The 25,317-nt window shown below is 46.3% G+C and overlaps 1 protein-coding gene across 8 annotated transcripts in view; it reads right to left on the reverse strand.

Annotated features, from left to right (window-relative positions):
* ARMC9 (armadillo repeat containing 9) overlaps nt 1-25,317 on the reverse strand; it is a 156,855-nt gene that overhangs the window by 24,576 nt on the left and 106,962 nt on the right. For all 8 annotated transcript variants that reach the window (XM_059167728.1, XM_059167725.1, XM_059167724.1 and 5 more), the window contains exon 20: nt 9,173-9,277. In XM_059167728.1, coding sequence (XP_059023711.1) covers nt 9,173-9,277 — 105 coding nt within the window. The remainder of the gene's footprint in view (nt 1-9,172; nt 9,278-25,317) is intronic.

The following is a 25,317-nucleotide window of genomic DNA, read 5'->3' on the forward strand; positions in this document are numbered from 1 at the left end:
TCCCTCTCTCTCTCTCTGTGTCAAATAAATAAATAAAATCTTAAAAAAAAAAAAAAAAAAAGAAGAAGAAACTACAACTAAAAGGTATCATCTTTCAACAATTACAGGATCATTAAAGAAATGATCCTGTGGCTGGCAAGAGTCAGAAATGTTAGTGGCCCAGCATGCTGGGTCATTTCTAATTACTGTAGGAAGTAATCTGGTGTTTTATATCAGGAGGGTCATAAAAATGTTCACATCCTTGGGTTTAAACCCTAGTGAAAGAACCCCAAATATGGAAAACGTTAAATAAAGTTGCTTGTTACAAAATTGTTATAAAGTTAGAATAATCAAGTGTCTGGTAAGAGAGGAATAAATAAGTGAAATATGGCAAATTCATTTGAAATATTAAGTGGCTATTTATAATGCTAAAGACTAGGTTATGAAAAAATGTTTTTTTAAAACATTTAATAAGAGGTTATAATACCGCATATAAATGATGCTTTCCATTAGGCCAAAAGTACACAAGAGACCGGAAGGAAATGAACACTAAAATGCATCCAGGGGGAGGCAGGATATCAGAAGCAGGAGGGACTTTTTCCTCCCCTTTATTTTCCAAGTGTTCTGAAATATGATTAGATTATGTTCACAACTGAGACAAATGGTTTACGAAAGACATGACTGTACGACTGGGGAAATGGGCCCAGAATCTGGATGGTCCCAGCGCGAGCCGCCCATGTGACCTGGTGCTTGGTCATGCAAAGCGGGGCCACCACGGAAACCGAGGGAAGGGCTATGGACCTCTTGACATTATCTTTTCAAATTCCTGTGAATCAAGAATTACTTGAAAATAAAAATAAGAAAGTTGGCTTATACAACAACAAAAACAAACCAGAAAAAAAATTTTTTTAATTGGAATTACATCTTTGATGAGCTGATTTTTGCTGAGAGCTTATTCGGGTTAATCTAGTGTGTGAGGTAGGGAAAAGAAAAAAAGGGGCCTCCCCGTGCTGTGGGGACGGCTGCCAGCTAGGGACAGTGGGCGGAGAGGGCAGAGGGGAGGCCAGGGGAAGGGGAGCAGGGCCGGAGGACAGAGAACGTGTGAGGCCTTCAGCCTCTGGGGAGGAGATGGCACTTGAAGAAAGAAGAACTAAAATGCAGTTCCGCCTCTCTCTGTAGCTCTCGTGTGAACCACCACAGAAGGCTATTTTCACTGAAATCCCTCCACACTGTTGGCTGCTCTTACTCCCCTCTGGTCACACTGCCCCGTCCAGCACCGAGGCTCAAATTTACAGCCTGTGCTGCTCATCAGGCGAGCAGGTCCCTTTCATCCCATCCTCAAACGCACCCCAGGAACACCCCTGCTTCTCTTCCTCCCTCCATTAGGACAGACAGAACGCCCGAGTCTTTCCAAAGACAGCTCAGAAGGTGGGTCCTAAGATACTGGAAAAGGGGAGACGGGGAACATATGCCTTCTAGCGTCCTCGTCCCCTACCCCACACGTGTGCCTCCTGAGCTCACCCCCTTCTCCTTCCTAGAGGACACTTAGGTGTGAGTGTTTCAGCCTTTGGAAAACACAGTTAGCCATACCATTTCCTTTTTTTTTTTTTTTAAAGTAATCTCTGCAACTAATGTGGGGCTTGCACTCACAGCCCGGGATCCAGAGTCGTGTGCTCTACGACGGAGACAGCCAGGCGCCCCTGTCATCCCATCTTCTTAGATCCTCAGAGGCCTAGGAAATAACTTCAGGTGGGTGATATTTGGCCTCTCCAGGGGATGAAGAAACCGAGTCTGGCCTGTGGGCCTGAATGTCTGGTCCGTTACCCAGACACCCTCGGTGCAGAGGGGTAAGTGTGAGGGTCCCAGCACTGTGCTGGGCACACCCAGCGTCTCACAGCAGCCGCCCCCTGCGGGCCTGCCTCCTGCTCATCTTATGACTTGTTGTGCCTGCAGAGTGAGCCATGTAGCCCACGAGGTCTCACGCCCCTCTCTGGCCCCTCAGTTTCAAAGCAGCCTTTTTGGGCTGGAAAGATCTGAAAGGCTATCTCATCCAACAACCCGTGACTCTACCGAGTTCCACAGAAACGCCTCAGGGGCTATCCGGAGTGAGGAGAGAAAGGGTTCCTGGAGGCCACCTTACTGGTGGCTGAAGGCTGACGGACTCAGCCTTCATCTGTGTGACAGATGGGGCTTTTGTTTGAAAGAACGTTCTGCTACTAAAAAAATGCAGCAGATGATTTAGCAGAATGTAATTTATTCAGTAGCAGAAGATGGTCAACACATGTCAATTTAGACAAAAAATGTTATTTCCCATTGACTAGTTTTCAAGGATTGGTGAATCACGTAAGGAAACTGTGATATGTTAATAAAACAGTATAAATTTTTATAAGAAAATATAGGTATTCCATCATCTCTCAGTCCATCCATCCATCCAACCACCCATCCATCACCTACATAGGAATAATACAGGAGCTGAAGCAGACCCTGTTTGCTGCCCACCCAATATTCAGTCTCTCTTGACCAACAGTACTCTGATTTTGTTGGCAAAGAAATGTTTCTACTTAAAAATACTCCCTTACCCAGACTCCCTTGCAGCTAGGGGTCCTGTGACGCAGTTCTGACTGTAAGAATGGAGTGGAGTCACCAGTGGGAGCTTTGGGGACAAGCACTATTGAGGAAGTAGCTGTGGCCCTCTTCCTGCCTTTCTCATGGGTCTGTACCAGGGGCTGCATTGGTCCCCTCATGACTGAGAGGCAACACGTGGGAATGAGGGGCGATGTGCGGAGGCAGGCCTGCTGCAGGGCTCATGAAACTGGAGCTTCAAGGCCCAGAAGGGGCCCTCGCAATGTGTTTGTGTGGTCACATGTTTTTGTAACATTTGCAAAAGTAGGATATTTTCATTGCAAGCACTTACTACTACTGTTTTCTTCTCCTCTGACTTCCCTTCTGCTGTTTCTTCCTACTCTGACTTCCCTTGTCCTACTTCCCGTCATGCTGGAGACATGATGCTAGAATTTAGGACTAAGGTAAGCCTATGCTGAGTCCAAATGACATTTAATGCAGGTTTTCTGATATTCATCTGATTCCCACTCACTTCGGGGCACAGCCAAACGGTCACTAGCCGTCTTGGGGTAGGAAGAGCTTCCAGGAATTCCCTATGTTGTCAGAACATTTATGAATAATGAACATGCAAGAAAAATAGAAATAGCTTCAAATCTTGCAGCTTATTTGTGGAAGAAACTTGAGGATGGTGTTCTCAAATTTAGCGACAATCCTAAAAATGTATACAGCATTATCAAAAACTAAATGTGAGGCCAGATTTTCTAATCTTAATCAAATTTGATTAAATGTGATCAAATACATTATAAGAAGGACTCATTTCTTTTTCTCTCTGTAGAATACGTTACAAACTCATGGTCATCTATGTAGAGGCAATCAAAGGCATAAAACAAAAATTTTAAAAAGCCCCTATGAGGTGTGCAAAGCAGCTAATTAACAAAAATACTACTGTTCTGTTTGTGGTATCTGTCGATTATTAAAATCTGAATTCACTGTGATTTATTTTCTCATTCTAAAGTAGATGTTCACTTTCATAGCTAGCTTTGTAGTCCTTTATTTAAAGAAGACTTCCCGTACTTGGGGCTCCTGGATGGCTCAGTAGGTTAGGCCTCTGCCTTCAGCTCAGGTCATGATCTCAGGGTCCTGGGATCAAGTCCCAGATTGGTCTCCCTGCTTAGTAGGAAGCCTGCTTCTTCCTCTCTTTCTTTCCCTCCCCACTGCTTGTGCTCTCTCTTGCTCTTGAATAAATAAAATCTTAAAAAAAAAAAAAAAAAAGTCCTCCCAAGCCCTGTAAATCAGAGGTCCCACAAAACCTGGGTCTTCCCTTCATGCTGACAGCAGGGTGTAGCAAGACATGGACAGAGCCTGGGGTCTGATGTCCCCCAGTATCATCAGTGGGACTAATAAGGCAGGACTCTGCTGTTTGCAGTTGATAAAGGAAAGACACAACGCAGAGATAAATGGAAGGGAACAGTGCTTATTATGATTGTTTGTGCTGTTTACTTCTGACTTTGAGTAATGAGCATTTCTTTTGTAATGAGAAAGAAGAATACACAGGGCGCCTAACTAGCTTAGGAGGTAGAGTATACAACTCTTAATATCAGGGTTCTGAGCTTGAGCCCCATGTTTGGTGTAGACATTAATTAAAAATAAATAAATGGGGGCACCTGAGTGGCTCTGTCAGTTAAGTGTCTGCCTTCAACTCAGGTCATGGTCCTGGGGTCCGGGGATCACACCCCACACCCGGCTCCCTGCTTTGCAGGAGGCCTGCTTCTCCCTCTCCCACTCCCACTGCTTGTGCTCTTTCTCTCTCTCGCTCTCAAATAAATTAAAAAGATCTAAAATAAATAAATAAATAAATAGATGTAAAAAAGCAACTTAAGAAATAAACGGAAAAAGAAACGCATTTAGTATATTCGGGGGTTGGGGATCTTTTCGCCCTGCTTGTTTGGTTGTGTTTTCACACACAAGAAATATAGACTTTTAGTTCCAACGGCTCTCTGGCTCTGTGGAGGGCACTGAGTCTTCAACCATTTGGCAGAACAGGAAGAACGGATTGGAAAGTGATTGGAAAAAGCTCCAAAGTGGAGACACATTTGAAAGAGAAGATCAAGAAGCAAAAATTGCAAACTGAGGCTCTTCTTTCTCTGGTTGTGGTTTTTGCTGCCAGCGCCTTGTGCTCCCTGAGGACAGTGGGATGACGACACCTGGAGCCCAGCTTCCCCCAAGGGGCCCAGCCTTGCACCCAGCCAGCTGCGCCCACTGCCCCAGTGGCAAAGTCTCCATGGCCCAGACTCCGGCTTTAGGACCCCTGGGGGCAGGAGGGGGGTGAGTTGCAGATTCCCAGGCATATGTGCATATACACATTCTCTGGAGACAAGGCTCCAGGGAAAACTGCACGAATTTGGGCCTTCATTTGACAGGGGGAAGAAAGTGTGGAAAGCGAGTAATTAGCTTTTACAGTCGGTGTTCCCCTCCAAACTGAGTTTATGCATACAACAGACACCACTCAGTGGGACTTCTCTCAGTTTTCAAATACAGAATGCAACTCACTGGAAAATCAACACCTCTTCCAGAAGGTGGCACAGCTTAGTGGGAAAGAGCAAGGGCAAGCAGGCTCAAATCTACTTGAGAATGTTCCGTACCCTTCCTCAGCCTCAGCTATTCTGTCTAGAAAATGCTACACAAACAGAATTTCCCTGTAGTTTGCTGGGAGTCAGATGTGTGAAGTGGTCAGCACAGGGCTTGGCCTGTGACATGGGCTCTGCTAACTTAAGACACGCCTGTTACTATTGTTAAAGGTAACAATAAGTTTAAACTCTGAAATAAAAACAAAAAACTGAGATGCTATGATAAGTATCTATGCCCCTTTAACTAAGGTGACAAAGCTATTTAAATCAGGGCATTCCTTTTAGGAAGAATTAAATGATTATTCAGCACAGTATGGGAGATACAAAAAAAAAACCCTCAGAAATAACCAAGCAAGGAGAAGTTGGCAAATCATCAGTCTTGTCCTGCTGACGGTCACGGCCTCAGGAAGACACAAGGCATGCTGCTTTTCCCCGGAATTACAAGTAAGCAGCACATCTCATGTGATCACTGCCAATCTCGGGCAAGCTTAGGAAAAGGGACCTGTTCTCTTGTTGCCAGCTTTCTGAGCTCTGTGGCCTGCAGCATTTTTCAAGGCCAGGACTCTGTAATGCGCAGGAGCTCCACACTTACACTTGGGACAGTGAGGACCCAGGCGTGGAGGGGGTGGGGGGTGCAGTGGGGTGGCGTGGGTGTGGCCTCTCAAGGAAGGGTGTGCCGATAAATGCCCAGCAGGGGACTTGCATTGCCCCCTGTTACCACTTTCCACCCCCAAGCCAGTTTCCAAATCACTAGTGTGAACAGGAACAGATTCCTGGGATTACTGTAAAGAGGTCTGGGGCGGGTCCTAGGCTCTAGCTTTGAGCCACACTAGGGGGTCTGAGGCTTTGCAAAACCCTGGGCGGGCTCTGTTGCATAGGGGTCTCTGCCGAGCCACTCACCATGCCTCCCTCCTTGGGTCATCTGCATCCCTCGCCAACAGCGTGGTTTCATTGGTTCTGTGTGTTCTTTTGTAAACTTGGAGGCGACAGCTAGGTCTTATATTTTTTGGCATTCTGCTTTGTGTTAGGCAAATGCCATGAATTAAATAAAAACTTTCTGAATGGTCAAATAATACAATGTTTAAAAAAATCTGCATCTTTCAAGTGATCTCGACAAAGCTACCATCTACCTGGTGCATCTGAATAGGAGGCGGCAGTCATGAACTTGGCCCCAGTGAGATGTCTGCTTTCTCAAGCAGGTTCCCCGGCTGGCACAAGGTGACATGATGATGTGAACTCAGAGCTCTGCCTGCCCGAAGCGTACGCGCAGCAAGGGACAACCGTCGCTGAAGTCGGTGGCCCCCGCCCAGAGACTGGCAGGCTGTCCGTTCCACATCGGGGCCAGGTGACCAAGGGTGGCCGGGCGCGACCAACGGACGCAGACGGCGACACTGGGGTGTACACAGCCCCTCAGTGGTGACTGTGCCGCATAGTCTTCTAATGAAACTTTAAAACTGCTTCTACCGTGAGATCCTCTGGTGACCTGGTCCAGAGGGTTGATGGGAGGCCTGAGAGAGATGTCTGTGTTCTAACCCCAAGAACCCGTGAACAGGACGTTCTTTGCAGTCTTTGCAGATGTAATTAAGGATCCTGAGACGAAGAGCGCGTCGTAGATTATCCTAGACCCAACGACAGGTGTCCATTCAAGGGATGAAAGAGAGAAGGCAAGGAGGCCCTGCGGACATGGAGGCAGAGCTCCGGAGGGACACAGCCACAAGCCAAGGGACCTGTGGAACCCCAAGAAGTTGTGGGAGCATGAGAGCTTCTTCCCCAGGGCCTTCGAAGGGGGCCTGGCTGTGGAGACATCTTGGTTCTGGACTCCTGGCCCCCAGAGCTGTGAGAGGATACGTGTCCGGTGTTTTAAGCCATCCAGTTTATGCAAATGCCCTAGGAAGCATTTGTCATGGAGTCCCCAGAGCGCACGGCTGTGTGCCTCATGGCTGTTGCTCCCCCTCTTCCGAAGAAGCTCCCCCGCTAACAGCTTGCCGCCTCTGTTCTCATCTCCAGCCCATGAAGCATGAGAGTCTGCCTTTCATAAATGTGCATCCTATCAAATGGAGCCCAGTCCTTTCCTGACAAAACCAGTGTTCTTCCAAAGGGAAACAAAGCCTTGTCAGGGCTCCAGACTCCCATCAACGGCATGGAACCCGACCGCCTCACTTCTAACCTTCCCTGACCTAATGTAAACAGAGCTTCCACAGTCCATTAGACTCCTTCGATCCTGGAGACATTCTAAGCACTTGACCACAGCCAGAGGCAAGGCAGAGGGTGCGGGTAATGGTGGCACCTCAGCCCAGCCGCCTTCTTCTTCTTTTTTTTTTTAATTAAAAAAAAATTTCTTTATTTGTCAGAGAGAGAGAGAGAGAGAGAGAGAGAGAGTGCATACAGCAGGGGGAGTGGCAGGCAGAGGGAGAAGCAGGCTTCCTGCTGAACAAGGAACCCAATGTGGGACTTGATCCCAAAACCCTGGGATCATGACCTGAGCTGAAGGCAGAAACTTAATGGACTAACTAAGCCACCCAGGTGTCCCTCGGCCCAGCCTTCTTGGGTCATTTCCCTTCTTTCACTCCTACCCGCTATAGTCCATTCTCCACGATGTAGCCAGAGTGAAAACAGAAGATCATATATTAAAACAAATCAAACTGAGTCACTCCCCTGCTCCAGCTCATGCTGGATAAAATCCTAAACCCTTGCCTATAAGGTCCCCAACTGGGCCTCTGGCTGTCCTCTACCATCAAGTTCTACCAGTAGATTATGTACTCCAGCCCAGGTCCCTGGAAATTCCTCAAAAGGTGAGGAAGACCGGGGCAGGTGAGCGCGGAGACCAGTGCCAGGTTTCCCCATCACCAGGAAGCGGAGATGGGGAGGCACTTTCTGCTTCCAGTCACTCCTACAAAGCTCAGGCCACCTGCACCCACATCCTTTCCCTTTGCCAGTCACTGTATTTGCTGGCTGATCATGGAGAGACTGGCTCCAGGCCTCCGCCTCCAACAATAACCTGACTAATTTGAGGAGATGTCAGGGTCCATGTGACAGACCCAGTCAACCACCAGCTTCAAAATTCCAGGAGCTCCTTTTATTGCCAATGGCCTTGGCTCCTGTGTCCTCTGCTGTCCATCACAGGGCTTCAGCCCTGACTGGCCCCCAATCCCTTGCAGTTGCTACTCCCTTCAGAAACCTCACACTCCAACTTTCCACCTGATCACGGGCATGCCTTCTGATCATGGTTTCATGAGACCCCTGGGGGCCCCTCACAACGCATCCTCTCCTGGGCCATCGGCAGCCCCCTCCTGACTCATGCCCTCCCCTGCTTAGCTAACGGGTGGTAACCAATGCTTCTCAGAGCTGCCTGCGCATGAGTCAGTGGGGAGTTCTCAGAGCTCTGATCATGGCCCCATCTGCAATGTGTGACCCCACAGGCCTCCTGGATGCTCGGACTGACCACTCAGTCCATCCCGAATCACTCCTCCCTTCTGTTTTCCAGTGCACTACAATCTCCTGGTTTTCTTCAAGCCTCTCTGACTGTTCACCTTCTGTCATTCTTAGAGGACCCTCTTCTTGCTCCCCCTCCTGACGTCTGGTCCTCCTCTCCATCCCCAGCCGCTCACTCTCTCCCCCTTCACCCTTCGCTTGGTCGGGCAACCTCACATGTGTGCTGACGACTTCCAATACTGTTGCACTCTTCCCCTCTACTAGATGAGGCACATAAAAATTCAGAAGCTGGATAGGCAGATGATTACTACTAAAGATGGGTACACTTCAGATGCTAGGAAGGCTCCTGGCCTGTGCCCTCTAGTTCTATTCTGATCTCTTTCTGTTCCCCAACAGCTCTGGGGCGGGTAGCTAGGACCACAGTGCAGGCAAACTGGCCAACACAAAACCTCCCATAAACACAGGATTATAACAGACCAAACGAAACCATTATGTGTCATTGCAAGGGCTCAACGCATCAATGACCCATCTTTCCTTTCCACTTCTCCCTTGTCCCCTCACTTGGTACTTACTCCCAAGTACTCCGTGGTCAGAAGCTTCTCGCCTGACAGCTCTCCAAGCTGCGGCTGGATCAGCTCGTCTTTGTCCAGATCAGCTTCCATAATGTCATGGTCCTCCTGTTTCAAAGGACACATGGGGTGAGTGCCCTGGATCCCCGGCCATGCATTCCCGGAGAGGTGGCTCCCCTCATGGGCACCTGCCATGGAAAGAGAAGACCTTCGCCCAACCCCGCAACTGATGGGTTTGCATTTCCAAGGGCTTTGGGGGCAGTCTGTCCTTTGTTTATAACCTCTCCGTGAAGATGGAAGGGAAAATGCCAGCCCCCCTCTTTTAGAAGCTGGGCACCTAGGGAGCACTTCCATGACCACAGGTGTGGAAAGGTTCCATAAGACACCCAGCACTCTCTCTTAGTCCCAGTTCTCAGAATTGCCTCTGTGCGGTCCAGGTACCATATGAACAGCCAGGTCAGCCTACCAATAACTACTATGTACCTTCACACGCACAGGCCTTATGGGACACTCAAAACTTGTTCTTCTCTAGTAGTTTACGGTCAACAAGTAAAAAGATTCATCAAAAAGAGAAGAGCTGTTTTGCTCTTGGGAAGATGGAATGGGTAGACTTTTCCCTATTCCTTCTTCTAAACACAACCCAAACACCGGGCATTATGGATACAAATAAACAGAAGGGATCCTGATAGAAGGTGAGAAGGAGGCAGACTGGCTAGGTGGCTGAAGACTCAAGGAATGAAAGGTGCTGAGGTCCCTGGGCTTCCTTTGTTCCTTATAGATTCCACGCTAGCAGCCGAAGAAGCTAGCAACACGGCTCCGTGAATGGTGAAGACAAAAACATCCCCCCTCTCCCCGCCCAAAGCCTACTCTCTCTAGCCAAAGGACCAGGAAAAGGATAGACCAGTATGACAGAAGTTTTAGAAAATAATCCGACTCCACAGATAATATCGTGGTGCTATCCTGATCATACCAGCAAGGGCCTCAGGGAGCCCAAACTTCTCCCCTCACTAGGCTGTCATCAGGCACCCCCACAACCTCAACCTCTGCTGGGATGATATGAGAGAAGAGCAAGTAGAAAGGGGACTTTCATCCCTGCTGGGCAGTAATGAGGTCCCCCATCCCCAGGTGAGAGTGGAGACCATGTGGAGAGCCTAGCCTTCCACTAGGCAGTAACAAGATGTCTTCCTCTCCACGCTCCGGTGGGGTGAGAGGAGTCCAGGTGGAGATTCAAGGCCTTCACCGTTGCCCACCATGTCCCTATGGTGTCAGGCATGGCAATGTGGGCCATACTAATGAGGTGCTCCTACCTGTTCTGGTTAGGGAGATACTAAGGAGGCCTAGAAGGCATCCAGAACTCCCATCCTTGCCCTGTGGTAACAAGGAGTGTACTCCCACCCCCCACCATCAAAGTGTGTGAACGGAGGCTGAGTGGAAATCCTGGACCTCTACTTACACCTGGCAGTAATGAGGAGGCCCTGCTCCCCCTGCCAGAGCTGTGTCAGAAGCAGCCAGCTTAAACAAAATCTTTCAATTAGATCAAAAGTCGTCTTCTTTTTAAAAAGACTTTATTATCTGTTAGAGATAAAGAGAGTGAGAGAGTATGAGTACAAGTAGGGGGAGCAGCAGGGAGAGGGAGAAGCAGAGAGGGAGCAGGGAGCCTGAGCAGGGAGCAGGATCTCAGGTCCCTGAGATCATGACCTGAGCTGAAGGTAGACACTTAACCAAGTGAGCCACCCAGGCGCCCTAGATCAAAAGTCTTAAAATACTCAAAATATCTGGGTTTAAATAAAAAAATCACTCATCACACCAGGAACTAGGGAGCTCTCAAACTGAACAGAAAGAGATAATCAGTAGATGCCAAGATCAAGATAACAGAATTGCTAGAATTATCGGACACAGATTTTAAAGCAGTTTAAAGGGCTTCAGTGAGCAATTACAGACATTCTTGAAACAAATGAAAAAATAGGTCTCCAGAACACAGAAAAAGAACAAAATAAACTCAAAGCAAGCAAAAGGAAGGAAACAATAAAGAGAAGAGCAGATATCAATGAAAAGGAAAGCAGAAAAACCATAGAGAAAATCAGTCAAACAAAAAGCTGATTCTTTGAAAAAATCAATAAAAATGCCAAGTCCCAAACAAGACCAACAAAGAAAAAAGTAGAAGACACAAATTGCCAATGTCAGGAATAAAACAGAAGATATCACTACAGATCCTGTAGATATCAAAAGAGTAAGGGATTACTATGAATAACTATACACACATAGGTTTGACAACTTCGATAAAAACACAAATTATCAGGGTGCCTGGGTGGCTCAGTGGGTCAAAGCCTCTGCCTTTGGCTCAGGTCATGATCCCAGGGTCCTGGGATTGAGCCCCGCAGCATCGGGCTCTCTGCTCAGCAGGGAAGCCTGCTTACCCGCCCCCTCTCTGCCTGCCTCTCTGCCTACTTGTGATCTCTGTCTGTCAAATAAATAAATAAATAAAATCTTTAAAAAAACCCCAAAAAACAAAAAAACACACAAATTATCACAAGCCTCTCAATATGAAATTGTGATATAGGACTATTCAAGTAATCTTAAAAGTATGACTATGAAGGAAATTGCTTCATAATTTAAAAATTCCCTGAAAAGAAATCTCTAGGCCCACATGGTGTCCCTTTGAGACTTCTATTGAGCTTTTAAAAAAGTAACACCAAGTCTGTATGTCTTCAAGAAAGCAAAATAGGAAGGAATACTTCTTAATTCATTTTATAAAACTTTTATGTTACCCAAACCAGACAAAGACAGTACCATAAAAAGAAAAATACAGACAAATGTCCTTCATGAATAAAGATGCAAAAATCCTTAATAATCAAGTTAAAAGAAAAGGGGGAAAAATCTTTAACAAAACCTTAACAAACAGAATAGAGCAACAGATCAATATGTTAAATGAATTATATGCCATTAATAAGTGGGGTTTGCTCCACTGATGCAAGTTTGGTTCAATATCTAAAATTTAAATATTTTAATCCATAAGATTAACATATTTGTGAAGAAGAAAAATCACATGATCATATAAATGGATCATATAAGTGGGTGATCATATAAATGGATTATATAAAAAGTTCAGCAACATTCATGACAAAAATAGGAACAGAGGGGTAGTTGATAAAGAGCATATAGCTAATATAACACTTAATGATGAAAGGCTGGAGGCTTCCCCCCTATGACTGGGAACAAGGCAAAGGATTCCTGCTTTCACCATTCTTTTCAACACAGTGCTAGAAGTTCTAGCTGGAGCAATAAAGCAAGAAAAAGAAAAAAAAAGGGAATAAAAAGCACACAGATCAGAGAGGAAGAAACAGAACTGTCTCTATCTGCAGATGCCATGGTTGTCTATGTAGAAATCATGTAGAAATCCCAAGAAATCAACCCTCAAAAATCCTAGAACTAAGTGAGTTCAGGAGGTCACAGGATACAAGATAAATATACAAAATCAATTTCTATGTACTAGTGATGAACTTAAGACACTGAAATGAAAATACATCATTTATAATTGTTCACAAAAATAAAAATAAAAAAATACTTAGGCATCAATCTGGCAAAACGTGTATAGGACTTGTATGCTGAGAACTATAAAACACTAATGAATTAAGAAATTGAAGATCTAAATAAATGAAAAGACATACCTTGCTCATGAATTGGAAGACTCAACAGAGTTAAGACATCAGTTCTGTTCAAAGTGATATATGAATTTAATGTAATTTCTATCAAAATACCAACAAGATTTTTCTGTAGATAATTACAAGATTATCCTAATATTTATGTGGAAAGGGCAAAGGGACTAGAATAGCTAAGAAAAGTTTGAAAAAGAGTCTGGTGGGAAGAATCAGTATACCAGATTTCAAGACTCACTATATAGCTACAGGTTTAAAGACTAAGTGGGGTTGGCAGAGGAAGAGACATATAGATCAACAGAACAGAATAGAGAACCTCAAAACACACATACATGAATATGTCCAACTGATTAAAATAAAAAGATTTAGGGGCGCCTGGGTGGCTCAGTGGGCTAAAGTCTCTGCCTTCTGCTCAGGTCATGGTCCTGGGGTCCTGGGATGGAGCCCCGCATCAGGCTCTCTACTCAGCAGGGAGCCTGCTTCCCCTCCTCTCTCTCTGTCTGCCTCTCTGCCTACCTGTGATCTCTGTCTGTCAAATAAATAAATAAAATCTTTAAAAAAAATAAAAATAAAAAAATATTTTAGTTTATTTGACAGACAGAGATCACAAGTAGGCAGAGAGGCAGGCAGAGAGAGAGAGAGAGAGAGAGAGAGAGGTGGAAGCAGACTCCCTGCTGAGCAGAGAGCCCAATGTGGGGCTCCATCCCAGGGCCCTGAGATCATGACTCGAGCTGAAGGCAGAGGCTTAAACCACTGAGCCACCCAGGTGCCCCCGTCCAACTGATTTTTGGCAATGGTGCAAAAGCAATTCAGTGAAGGAAGGATTGCCTTTTTGGCAAATGGCACTAGAGCAAGTGGACCTGCACAGGAAAAGAAAAATGGACCTCTCTCTCATTCTCCTGGCTTATCTCAAAACTAATTCAAAATGGATCATGGACTTACATGTAATAGTATCCAACTGTTAGAAAAAACAGGAGAAAATCTTCAGGATCCATGGGGAAGCAAAGAGTTCTTCTACTTGACACCAGAAGCACAATCCATAAAAGGAAAAATTAGATAAATTGGATTTTACTAGAATTTTAAAATCTGCTGAAAGACCCTGTGATGAGGACAAAAGGCTAGAGACTGGGAGAAAATATCTGGAAACCATATTTCTGACAAAGGACTAGTATCTAAATAGATAGGACATACAAAACTGTTCTCAAAACCCAACATTAAAAAGTCCAAATAATCCAATTAGAAAATGGGCAAAAGACCTGAAAGGACTAAAGAGGAGCTACGGGAGGCCAATAAGCACGTACAGATGTTCTACACCATCAGGCATCGGGGAATGTACATTCGGGCCACACCGAGATAACCCCGCATCTGTCAGAAAGGCTAACAGAAGAAATGCTTATGGGGATGCAGAGAAACTGATCACTCCTGTGTCACCGGTGGGCACACAAAACTGTCCAGCCACTCTGGAAAACAGTTGGACAGTTTCTTCAAAAGCTAAGCCTGCATCTACCTACGACCCAGCAGTTACGCTTGGGCATCTAGCCCAGAGAAAGGGAAACTGATCGTCATATAAAAATCTGTATGTGAATGTTGACAGCGGTTTTTCTTGTAATGACTCAAAACAGGGAACAAGAGATGAAACGAACCGTGGTACCTCCATTCCAGGAGCTCCACACACACACAAACCTGGAGGCATCTCCGGTGACTTGTGTCATGGGAAACAAGCCATTCCTCATGGTTATAACCTGTAGGATTCCGTTTATGCAACATTCTCGAAATGACAGAACTGTGGAACTGGAGACCAGATTAGTGGTTGCGGGGGGTTACGGAGGAAATGGGGGTGGGAGGGAAGTGGGTGTGGCCATAAAAGGGATCCTGGTGGCCAGGGAAATCCTCTGGACCCTGAATATCTCAGTGTTCTGCCTGTGATATTATACTATGGCTTTGCAAGATGTTAGCCCTGAATGGAACAGGGTGATAGGGGGACCTGCAGTCCTCTTTCCCACTCTCTGCCACACTACAGAGAGGACGCTGTCCTTTGAGGTTAAATTATAAAGATCGGTACAAAACAGTCCAGCCCTTCCCCTGATAGGTACTAACCAGGTAAAGAGTGTATCTATGCGGGGAGACGGCTGGCTATGGAAGTAAGAAAGAGGGAGAATGGGGCCCTGAGGAAGCAGGGAGTAAAGTGCTGGTCCTGCCCTCAGTGTGTAAGGGTGTCCCCGGCCTGGTGCCAAGGGTCCCTGAGCTCATCTAACCAATCCTTCCCCTGATTTCCTTGCCCACTCGACAACCTGTAATTTGGCTCCTCTAAACTTGCCAACAGGAAGAGAAAGCTCTATTCTGCAAACACGTGTACCCCGTCCCTGTTTTCAAACTAACTTCTCGTCATTCTGGATGCCCCAGTTGTTTGTGAATTTGATTTACCCGAGTCAGTTTCCAAGGGATCTGAAGGCTCACATTCCTGTGGGGCCTGCCTCTGGGCAGGGCTGCTGCAGGAGGACAGGTTGTGTCCCCAAGCTCTCTTTAGCACACAGGTGGATAATGAATGCTGTCTGCCGCAGTACGACCCAGCACGGGCTGTCTCAAGAAAAGGGGGTTGGGGTTATTCTAGGTGGTCCCCGAAGGAGACCGAGAGGCTGGCCCCAGACCAGCACACAGTGCTCTGACCACAGACAGGCCCACCGAGGAACCCCCCTTACACTGATTTCTGTGGTTCTCTGCGTCTTAGCCCTCCCAATGGCTCCGTGGAGATTCCTTTTTCTCCACCTATTCTGTCTCACCCGGAGACTGAGCCTGAGAGAGTGGCCAGTCCACAGTGACAGGCTGGCCTGGAGGCCAGAGTCTAGACTTAAAGCCGAGGGCAGCGCCTTTCTGCCCAGATCTTTCTGACTCAGCCACTTGGGACCCGTGGAGAAGACTGTGTCTGAGGAGGCCGCAGCTGATCGGACTGGGTCTCCTGAGGCCCAAGGGCCCCCACACCAGGCTGAGATGGAGCTCAACAGTGCAGAGAGCAAAGAGCAGAGCCGCAGTGGCATTCTGGAACCCTTGGTCTCATCCCTCTCCTTCCCATCCCGTCGAATCCCAAACAGAATCTGCCCTTGTCCTGCTAGAACACCAGGTTCACAGGCACACAAACCCTCCCATCCTGACTCGGCTGCTGCCGCCTTCTTCCCCTGCTTCCCCGAGCCTGAAGCTCGGCCAAGGGCCTGTGCAGCCGCCATCTTGAAATTTCACTTGGGGCTCCTTCCCGGTAACGCTATCTGAGAGACCCTGACTGGGGTCAGCCCCGGTACAGCTAGGTATGAGCTATGGTGTGGCTGTGGGCTTAGCATTTAGTTTATTAAAATGCCAACATCTCAGTGATCAAATAGTGTGTGTATTATGGGATTATTTTAGGAAAACGACTGCTCTTTGTGAACAAAAGCGGCAGGCTCTGTGGTCAGAGTGAGTGACAGAGAGCTCTGGGTGGCAGGGGTAGAATTTCAACCCCTTTCCAGGGGCCCAGGCCTTGGAGGCACGGGCAGGAAATGGGCATATGAATCACAGTTTCACGGAGGGACTGGGGATACATCACTTCCCTGCCAGGAGCATAAAAAACTAAACAAATGTCCACATTCCATTTCGATGAAAAAATAATCAGTCCGGCTCACCTCAGCCAATGCCCGCTGGAGTTCGTTCCTTACCCTGGACAATAAGCACGTCTGGAAGACACTATGCACCCACTAGCGAGTACTTCTCACCCAAGTTAAAGCCTGATTTATTAACTCACTGCAAAACTAGGAAGAAATTCACTGAAATATTTATTCAATATTCTTTTTTAAGTTAAAACAAGTTAGAGCTTTCTTTCTTTTTTTCTTTTTTAATTACAACTACTTGAGAGTTAAATTTGTTGATAACTGATAGGCCCTCCCTAACGTCTAAAAACACAGGGCGTTTTTTGCATTTGGTCTCCAATATGGACAACTGCTAATGAAAGGAAACTTGGATCGCAAGGGTTCCTGGGAATGTAGGGCCAGAGAAAGCACCAGGGCACCATGGCCTATCTGCTGACCCCCTGGAGAATTAGCTTCCTTTGCCACAGCTGCTTATGGACAGCACGTGAACGATACTCGGTGCTTGCAGGAATACGATGTTAGAGCAGAACGTGTGAAGGCAGGAAGACGGATATGAAAATCATTATTCAATTGTCAGTTCTTGGTTAGGAAAATTTTCTGCTGAGGGTGTCATTCGGAATGACAGGGGTCTTGTCGGCGTGTCTCAGTTTCTCCATCCAGTGGATGAGTTCATCTTGCTGCCGCCTTGAAAATCCTGACTTGTTGCCTGAGGACATTGCTTAAGCTCTCTGATTTTGATAAGCCATATACTGCCTAGACCTAGACAAGTCACAGCCCTGGTTTTCCTAAGAGACACTGGTATCAGTTGAAGGGAAACAGAGGCATGTTAGGACTTCTGAAATGTAAAGAGCTAAAAGTAAAATGAGCTGCACGAGTTGAGTTGGAAAATGCAATGTAACAAAGAGAAGCAAGAGCTTAATTCAATACTATTCAATCTGCTTCCAGCAGCACTTGGGAAACTCTGTGCAGAGGGAGGATTGGGAAGGCAGAGGAAAGCACTAGATGCGGTGGGAAATGTAAGCAGAGAGCCTACCAGAAATGATGCTTGCTGATAGCGGGGCACTCGCTCCCGCTTTGATAGCTGCTGCCAAATGGATTAAAACCACTGAGGATGTAGAAGAACTTTCTGAAATGGACGAACCTAGGAGACATTCCTTGAAAATCAGAGTTTATGCCGTCCACCTGGGAGAGACGCAACTACTTACCAACAGCCTCCCCCAGTTTAGCTGGGAAGAATTTTACTCGCCAGGCTCAAGGGCAAGTGGCTGAGCGCGGTGGCCCCTGGGACCAGAAGGTACTGTGTGAAAATAGCACCAGACACCTTAACTTTCCCCAGCTGCTTATGAATTCCAAACGAAACATATTTTGAAATCTCTGTGAAGCAAGGAGGTGACGGATAAGGAAATGGTTCAAGAAGAAATGCCTCCTAAGGGTGGGTTTTAAATACCATTGTTGGGAGGAATTTTACTAAAATTACTGGTCTTTATGTACTCAAGCAGAGTGTATCAGATTACTAAAGGTACAGCTTGGTGATAAGTGATTACTTCCAGAAATTAAGAATGCCTCGTAAAAAAGGCACTTGAGCTGAGACAAATTTAGTGTTCTAATTCGAAGCTTCCCCGCAGCAGCTTGGTGATCTTATGACACGACAAGATTCTTAACCGGAGACTTTAGATACATAATACTCCAGACAAACCAGATTCTAAGCAGTTGGCCTGAAAACAAAACGAAGGTTGACCACTAAATGCATTTGAAAACTCAGATTCTTCCAGATAAAACGCCGGGAGCAGAATGTATTCAAGTGGTTTTACATACGACAAGTGAAAGTATCGAGTGTTTTCTCCACTTCGAAACAATTACAAGACTTCTACCAGCTATTTAAATTTGAGACACTTTCTCAGAACACTGAATTGTCAATCACTCTTTGTAAAAATAAGGGAAAAACACTCCACATGGGAGAGAAAGGGTGGACCGAGGTGAGCTGGCAGGGAGTATAACCAACAGATTTCCCCATGGCATGGATCCTTCCCACGTCCGCAGCTCTGAGCGTGTGCCCGGGAGCACAGGGGCAGGCGGGTCCTGGACCCTGGAGGACTCATGGTGATGCTGAGAAGCTGTTCTAGACTGCAGCTTCCTCATTCACAGAAGGCATAAGGATAAGGACAGCTGGTCTGACCACCAGCCCAGTTCAAAACTGACCACATGATAGTAACCAGCAAAAACCCCACACCCTTTATTTTCCTGATTCTTTTCATTTTTATTTTTTTAAAAAGATTTTATTTATTTATTTATTTGACACACCATGAGAGAGTGAGCACAAGCAGGCGGGGGAAGCAGCAGAGAGGGAGAAGCAGGCTGAGCAGGGAGCCCGATGTGGGCCTTGGTCCCAGGACCCTGGGATCATGCATGACCTGAGCCAAAGGTAGATGCTTAGCTGACTGAGCCACCCAGGCACCCCTTCCCTGATGCTTGTAATTCATTGCTTTAGCTGCAGTCTGCTTGCTTAAACTTTTTATGAAGTCTAAGTGAAGATGTATGGAGAAGGTGGCACGGTTGTCAAAAGCAAGCGTACTGCAATTTGGAACATGCAGCATTGGAAGAGACTAAAAGGCTTCATGGGACCAGAAGTCAAAGAGAGTAGCCAACAGCAGAGCCGGGTCTAGAGACCACATCTTATGCAGACAAGAGGATTCGTGTAACCTGAACCATAGTTCCTCCTAAACAGGGGTCCTGTGAGTGTGCTCGGGAGATGGGGGCTACGGGGAACACCAGACCCCCGGACCAAGCCTGGGTGTGCCCTTCACGTAGGAGTGAGCAGGGGTAGGGCCAGCTAACGAGAAACCACCACTCGAGAATGCCCTTGACATAATGAGGGTATTTTCTTACGCGCCAGCAAAAACGTCATGAGGGAAAACTCTTATTCTATAAACCACATACGTTTTGGACTTCTACATGAACTTCAAAGACCTCACCAAGGGACGCCTGGGTGGCTCAGTTGGTTAAGCAGCTGCCTTCGGCTCAGGTCATGATCCCAGCGTCCTGGGATCGAGTCCGACATCGGGCTCCTTGCTCAGCAGGGAGCCTGCTTCTCCCTCTGCCTCTGCCTGCCATTCTGTCTGCCTGTGTTCGTTCTCTGCCCACCTCTCTCTCTGATAAATAAATAAAATCTTAAAAAAAAAAAAAAAAAAAAAGACCTCACCGAGTCTAGATGAAGGAGATCTGAAAAGTAAGCCTCTTGTATTTCTCAAGTCCGCAGGATGGGGTGGGAATGGAAGGTGGGAATGTGACTGAATATACTCGGTTTTCCAGGAAAACCATCATGGGCCCGCTGTTACTGAAAGTCTGCACAGCCAACAGCCCCCTTCCCTTCCTTCACCCAATGAGGGAGACCAACTCTCTTCCTCTTGCTTTCTACATGCCCCACCCCCAGCACGACCCTGGCAACCCACTCACTGGCCCTAGTTCCAGCTCCAGCCAGGCAACATGGGAGGAACCTCTACTCTAGAAGACTCTGGATTGCTCCGATCTAGCCTGGCTCTGAATTACGACATTAAAACCAGCTCACAAGCATTGAATCCACACTAGCATTTTACCAGGATTATGTCATTCAATCCTGGCAACCAGGATTGGGTATTTATATTCCTACTTTCTAGATGAGGACACTGAGGCCTAGAGAGGTTAACCCATTTGCCCAAGCCCACACAGCTGGCAAGTGTGGCAGCAGGACCCAAACCCAGGCAGTCTGGTTCCTGAACCACTTTCTTGATAGTTAGATTCAGCCAATCACTGTCCAACAGTCGGCAAAGGGTCTGTCATTTCTCAGAGTCTCTGGGGGAGTACAGAGAGCTTCTGTGCTTGGCCCCACCTGTTCCCTGTCACCTTGGACTTGGAAATGAGGATATGGGCAGCACACCTGACACAAGACAAGAATTGGACATAAGACCCCAGTGAGCTCAACAGTAAACTGACCTGCTAAGGAGACACCTATGGAGGTAAGAGAGCATCCTAGCCTTGGCTTTGCCCCCACACTGCTCCTACCCCCACCTCCCCCTGCTCCTGCCCCCTCTAGCTCTTCTCGATAAGACTTACGCTGCACAGCTCCAGAAGGAGGAGCAAGTGGATACTAACTGGACAGAAAAGAAGAAAAGGAAACTGTAATTTTTGTGTGTGCCCATTAGGCACCACAGATGAACTCCTTAATCTCACAGTGGTTCCGTAATGACTATTTATCCTTCTTTTTAGAGATGGAGAAATAAATCTAGTCATCTGAAAGATAAGATAAAGGTAGGGAGGCTCAGTCAAATGGGCATCTGACCCTTGGTTTCCATTCAGGTCGTCATCTGGCCATTATGAAATCAAGCCCAGAGTCAGGCTCTGCGCTCAGCACGGAGTCCGTTTCAGATTTCTCTCTCCCTCCGCCCCTTCCCCCACTCACGCTCTCTCATAGATAAATAAATAAAATCTTAAAAAAAGAGATAAAGGTGGATTGGTGTCTGAGTGGGGCTTTGAATGCCACCATTAGCCATTTAATTTTTCTAGGTGCTGGGGGGCACAGAAATGTTTTTTTAAAAGGGAAAGTATGAACGGGCTCAGCCACCCAGGAAAGCAGCAGGACAGGAACTCGTAAACCTGCAATGCAACAAGCCCAGGTCCAGGTGTGCACTCAAGAGAAGCATTTACATGTGTGAGGAAATTCCTCTCTGCACCTTGGAAAACACAAGGATGACTTGCTAGCCCTCAGGAGAAAACAGATCCAGGTCGTACGGCAGTCAAACAGATGAGCTCGGGTGGCACATATAGGTCTTAACACATAATGTGAAATGGAGAAAGCAAGTTGGTAAATGATTCATGGAGCACCATGCCATTTAAGTAAAATTAAAAGTTTTAAAACAATAGTGTATTTGCTTTATGGAAACATAACAATATTATAAAAGTATAGAATCTTCCCTGAAATTTTATACACCAGCTTCGGGACAGTGGTTGATGCTAGGGAGGAAGGGAGGGCTGGAGGCTGAAGGGACAGAGCCACAGCTGTCTGTTATATTATTTTCTGTACTTTCTGGAAAGATTAAAACGTTCCCCAATTTGAAATGAAGAGCTCATGTCTCTGCGTGCCCCTAAGCCCTGCTGTGGGAAGGTGGTCTGGTGGCCACATGCTGGAAAGGCTGGAAGGGAAGGGCCTGGGCCGTCAGTAGGGCATGGAGATGAGCCTCAAGTGTGGGTATGCAGCAGAAAAGGAAATGAATGGGAAGATGAAAGTGACTTTCAGAACGATGAGCTCCAGTTTCTGGAAGATGATGACAAAGTATGAGCGTCAAGGAAGGATCGCAGATCACTTAGCAGTTTGAAGAGCGTGTGTGCATTTTGCTGGCCTCAAGGTCAGCTAATGTCCACGTGTGGCTTAGATGCACAACCTGAACGTGTATCACGAGTGAGACATTGGCTTGAGCACTGCTATCGCTAGGGGCAGTTAGCAACTGGCCTGGGTGATTTTTTTAAAGCTTCAATGCCTCCTCAGCCCAGAATTCATGAGGTTCGAGGGCTGCCTGGTTTCGGTGTGTCAGAGCTTAGTTCGAGTACAGGAATGTCAAGCCCCATCAGTGACTGACTGAGTTCACTTGGCTGCTCTAGATCTCACTGGGAAGCAGCGCTTGCATTCAAGGCAAGAGGAGTGAAGATGTCACTTCTCACAAAATCCCTAACAGCTTCCTTTCTCTCTTAGGATAAAAGCTCATGTTTTCTCAAGGCCCCAGGTGATCTGACCATTTCTATCTTCTCTGGTCCCTATCCTCTCCCCTCCACATTTCTCCTTGTTCCTAGAACACCTGAATATGCTTCTATCTCAGGGCCTGGATGTCTGCTGTCTCCAATGTCACGGAGCTCACCCCCTCGTGCCCTTCCCACTTGAGTGTTCTTCAAGGCACTTACTATCATCTGACATATTATAGTTCCAGCTGCTTGTTCTCTTAAGGTCTGATTTCTCCTGACAGAGTATCTATTTTACTTACTGCTCTATCCCAAGGGCCTAGAACAGTGCCTGGTGATGTTTGGTCAGAGGAACATGTGTCACTCAGGCAATTCCCCTCTACCAAAATTGAGTACAAAATGTGACACATTTATTAAGAACAATCATTTCAGAACACTAGAAAATGACTGATGGCAGTCAGCAACTTGAGAAGTGTTTGCTCATCGGGGAAGCGCTCTGGCAGCTGGGCAAGGATGGTGAATTTATGGTCCACTTGCCCGGGGGGAGTTCCCATCTATTTCGAGCAGTGAAAACCCACAGCTTTACCAGCTGAAGGAGTGACCTGGTAGCAAGCAGAGCAGCCAGAATCAAGAGAGCCACAGAAAAAATGAGATAATAAAACCTCCATGCATCCCTGACTGACTGCTAAACCACAGACACAGGCAGAAAACCCCAGGGGGCCCAGAGAAAATGAAAAGCTCTGGGTGGGGTGAACTTGCACATTTTCTACTAGTTTAAATGTATCCCTCAAGCTACACATGGTTCAAGTGGCAGCAGGTGGAAATTCTTCCTGACTTGAGGTATGTAAACGTAATCTTTGCCCATATCGCTGACTGGCTGGTCAATGAAGTTGGGAGACTGGGGTGGGGGGGTACTTTAGGGTGGGGAACAGTGAGCAGGGCCGCCATTGGCTGCGTGGAATGGGGGAGCGAGACTGCCCAGAGACCAGGCCTCTTAGCTGTTTGCTAAAGCCGACAAAACACCACCACTCAGGAGAACAAAACATAAGGAGAGTCACCAGGAGAACAAAACACAAGCCAGAGTCACCACAACATACTATCTACAAGGCCTAGTTTTCAACCAAAGGCATTACTAGACGCTGTGAAGAAAGAGAAAAGCCTGGCCAGTACTCGGGAAAAACAAAGCCGTCAACAGAGCGAACTGTGAGGAGGCTTGGGTGTTGGACTCCGCAGACAAAGACTCCAAAGCAGCTATCAGAAAAATGTTTAAAGAATTAAAGAAAAGCAGGCTCAGGAACTAAAGGCAAATATGCTAAAAATGAGTTAAAAAACCCCAGGAAATCTTGAATGGCAAATGGACACTATAAAAAGGAACCAAATGGAATTCCAGAACTGAAAAGCGTAATAACGGAAATGAAAAATGCAGTGGGTGGGCTCCACATTAGACATAAGAGTCACTTAACTGTAAGATAGGGCAACAGAATAGCTGAACAGCTGGCTCAAAGAAGAGAGAGAAAAAAAGAAAAAAAAAAACTCTGAAGAAAAATGAAGAAAGTCTCAGGGATCTGTCAGATAATATCAAGAATTCCAAAATATGTGTAGTTGGATTTCTTGGAGGAGAGGAGAGAAAGCAGCAGAAAGAATATGTGAATAAATAAATAATGGTTGAAGAATTTGTTAACAGACTTGAACTACCAGAAATGCTAAAAAGACAGAGCTGTAGGTGAAAGGGAACTGACGTCAGATGGTAACTTCACACCAGAAGGAGTGAAGAGCTCTGGAAATGGTAAACATGTGGGTGGAGATACAGATAGATTCTTTCCCCGAATTTCTTTTTTTTTTCTTTTTTTTTTTTTAATTTTATTTATTTATCAGAGAGAGAGAGGGGGAGAGAGCAAGCACAGGCAGACAGAATGGCAGGCAGAGGCAGAGGGAGAAGCAGGCTCCCTGCTGAGCAAGGAGCCCGATGTGGGACTCGATCCCAGGACGCTGGGATCATGACCTGAGCCGAAGGCAGCTGCTTAACCAACTGAGCCACCCAGGCGTCCCTTTCCCCGAATTTCTTTAAAAGACGTGTGACTATTTAAAGCAAAGAGTTACAACACTGGGTTGATAGTAAATATAGACATAGTATATATGGCAACAGAGCACAAAAGAGGAACAGAAATGGAGCCATATTGGTGCAAAGTTCTATTTTACCAGAAACAGACAGTATTGACCAGAAGTAGATTGTGTTAAGTAAAACACGCATATAGTAATCCCTAGAGCCAACTTAAAAGGAAAAAGGCAAATACAGCTAAAAAGCTAAGGGTCATGAAAATGGTATGCCAAAAAATACCTGTTGAGGGGTGCCTGGGTGGCTCAGTGGGTTAAAGCCTCTGCCATCGGCTCAGGTCATGATCTCAGGGTTCTGGGATCGAGCCCTGCATCGGGCTCTCTGCTCAGCAGGGAGCCTGCTTCCTCCTATCTCTCTGCCTGCCTCTCTGCCTACTTGTGATCTCTGTCTGTCAAATAAATAAATAAAATCTTTAAAAAAAATTAAAAAAAAATACCCCTTGAATACCAAAGGCAACCCAAGTGAAGAAGGTGAGATCAGAGGAATAAGAACAAAACATACACAGAAAACAGCAAATAGCAGAATTAAACCCAAGTAGATCCATGATTACATTAAATGCAAATGACTATTAAACAAATTTTAAAATTCTGAAAAAGAATAAAGCTGGAGGAGTCAAATTTCAAAATCTACTGTAGAGCCACAGTGACTAAAACCATATGGCGTCAGGACAAAGACAGACAGACATCAAATGAGAACCCAGAAATAAATGCTACTGTTTATGCCAACTGATTTTTTTTTCATGGAGGGACAATTTGACAAAGTAGTTCAACAGGTCAAAGTGTATCTTTTCAACAAATGGTATGAGGCTAATTGGAGAGTCACATGCAAAACGATAAATTTAGATCTTTACCTCACACCAAACATAAAAATGAACTAAAAATGGTCCTAGATCTAAATGTAAGAGCTAAAAGTTACAATACTCTTAGAGGGCACTCCGGGAGAAAATCTTGGCAATGTTGGTTTAGGCCAATGATTTTCAACTGGGGGTGATTTTGCCCCCTCCCAGGTGACATTTAGCAATGTCTGGAAACATTTCTGATCATCCCTACTCTGGAG

This window comes from Mustela lutreola, chromosome 3 (genome assembly GCF_030435805.1).
Source record: "Mustela lutreola isolate mMusLut2 chromosome 3, mMusLut2.pri, whole genome shotgun sequence".
Classification (NCBI taxonomy): domain Eukaryota; kingdom Metazoa; phylum Chordata; class Mammalia; order Carnivora; family Mustelidae; genus Mustela; species Mustela lutreola.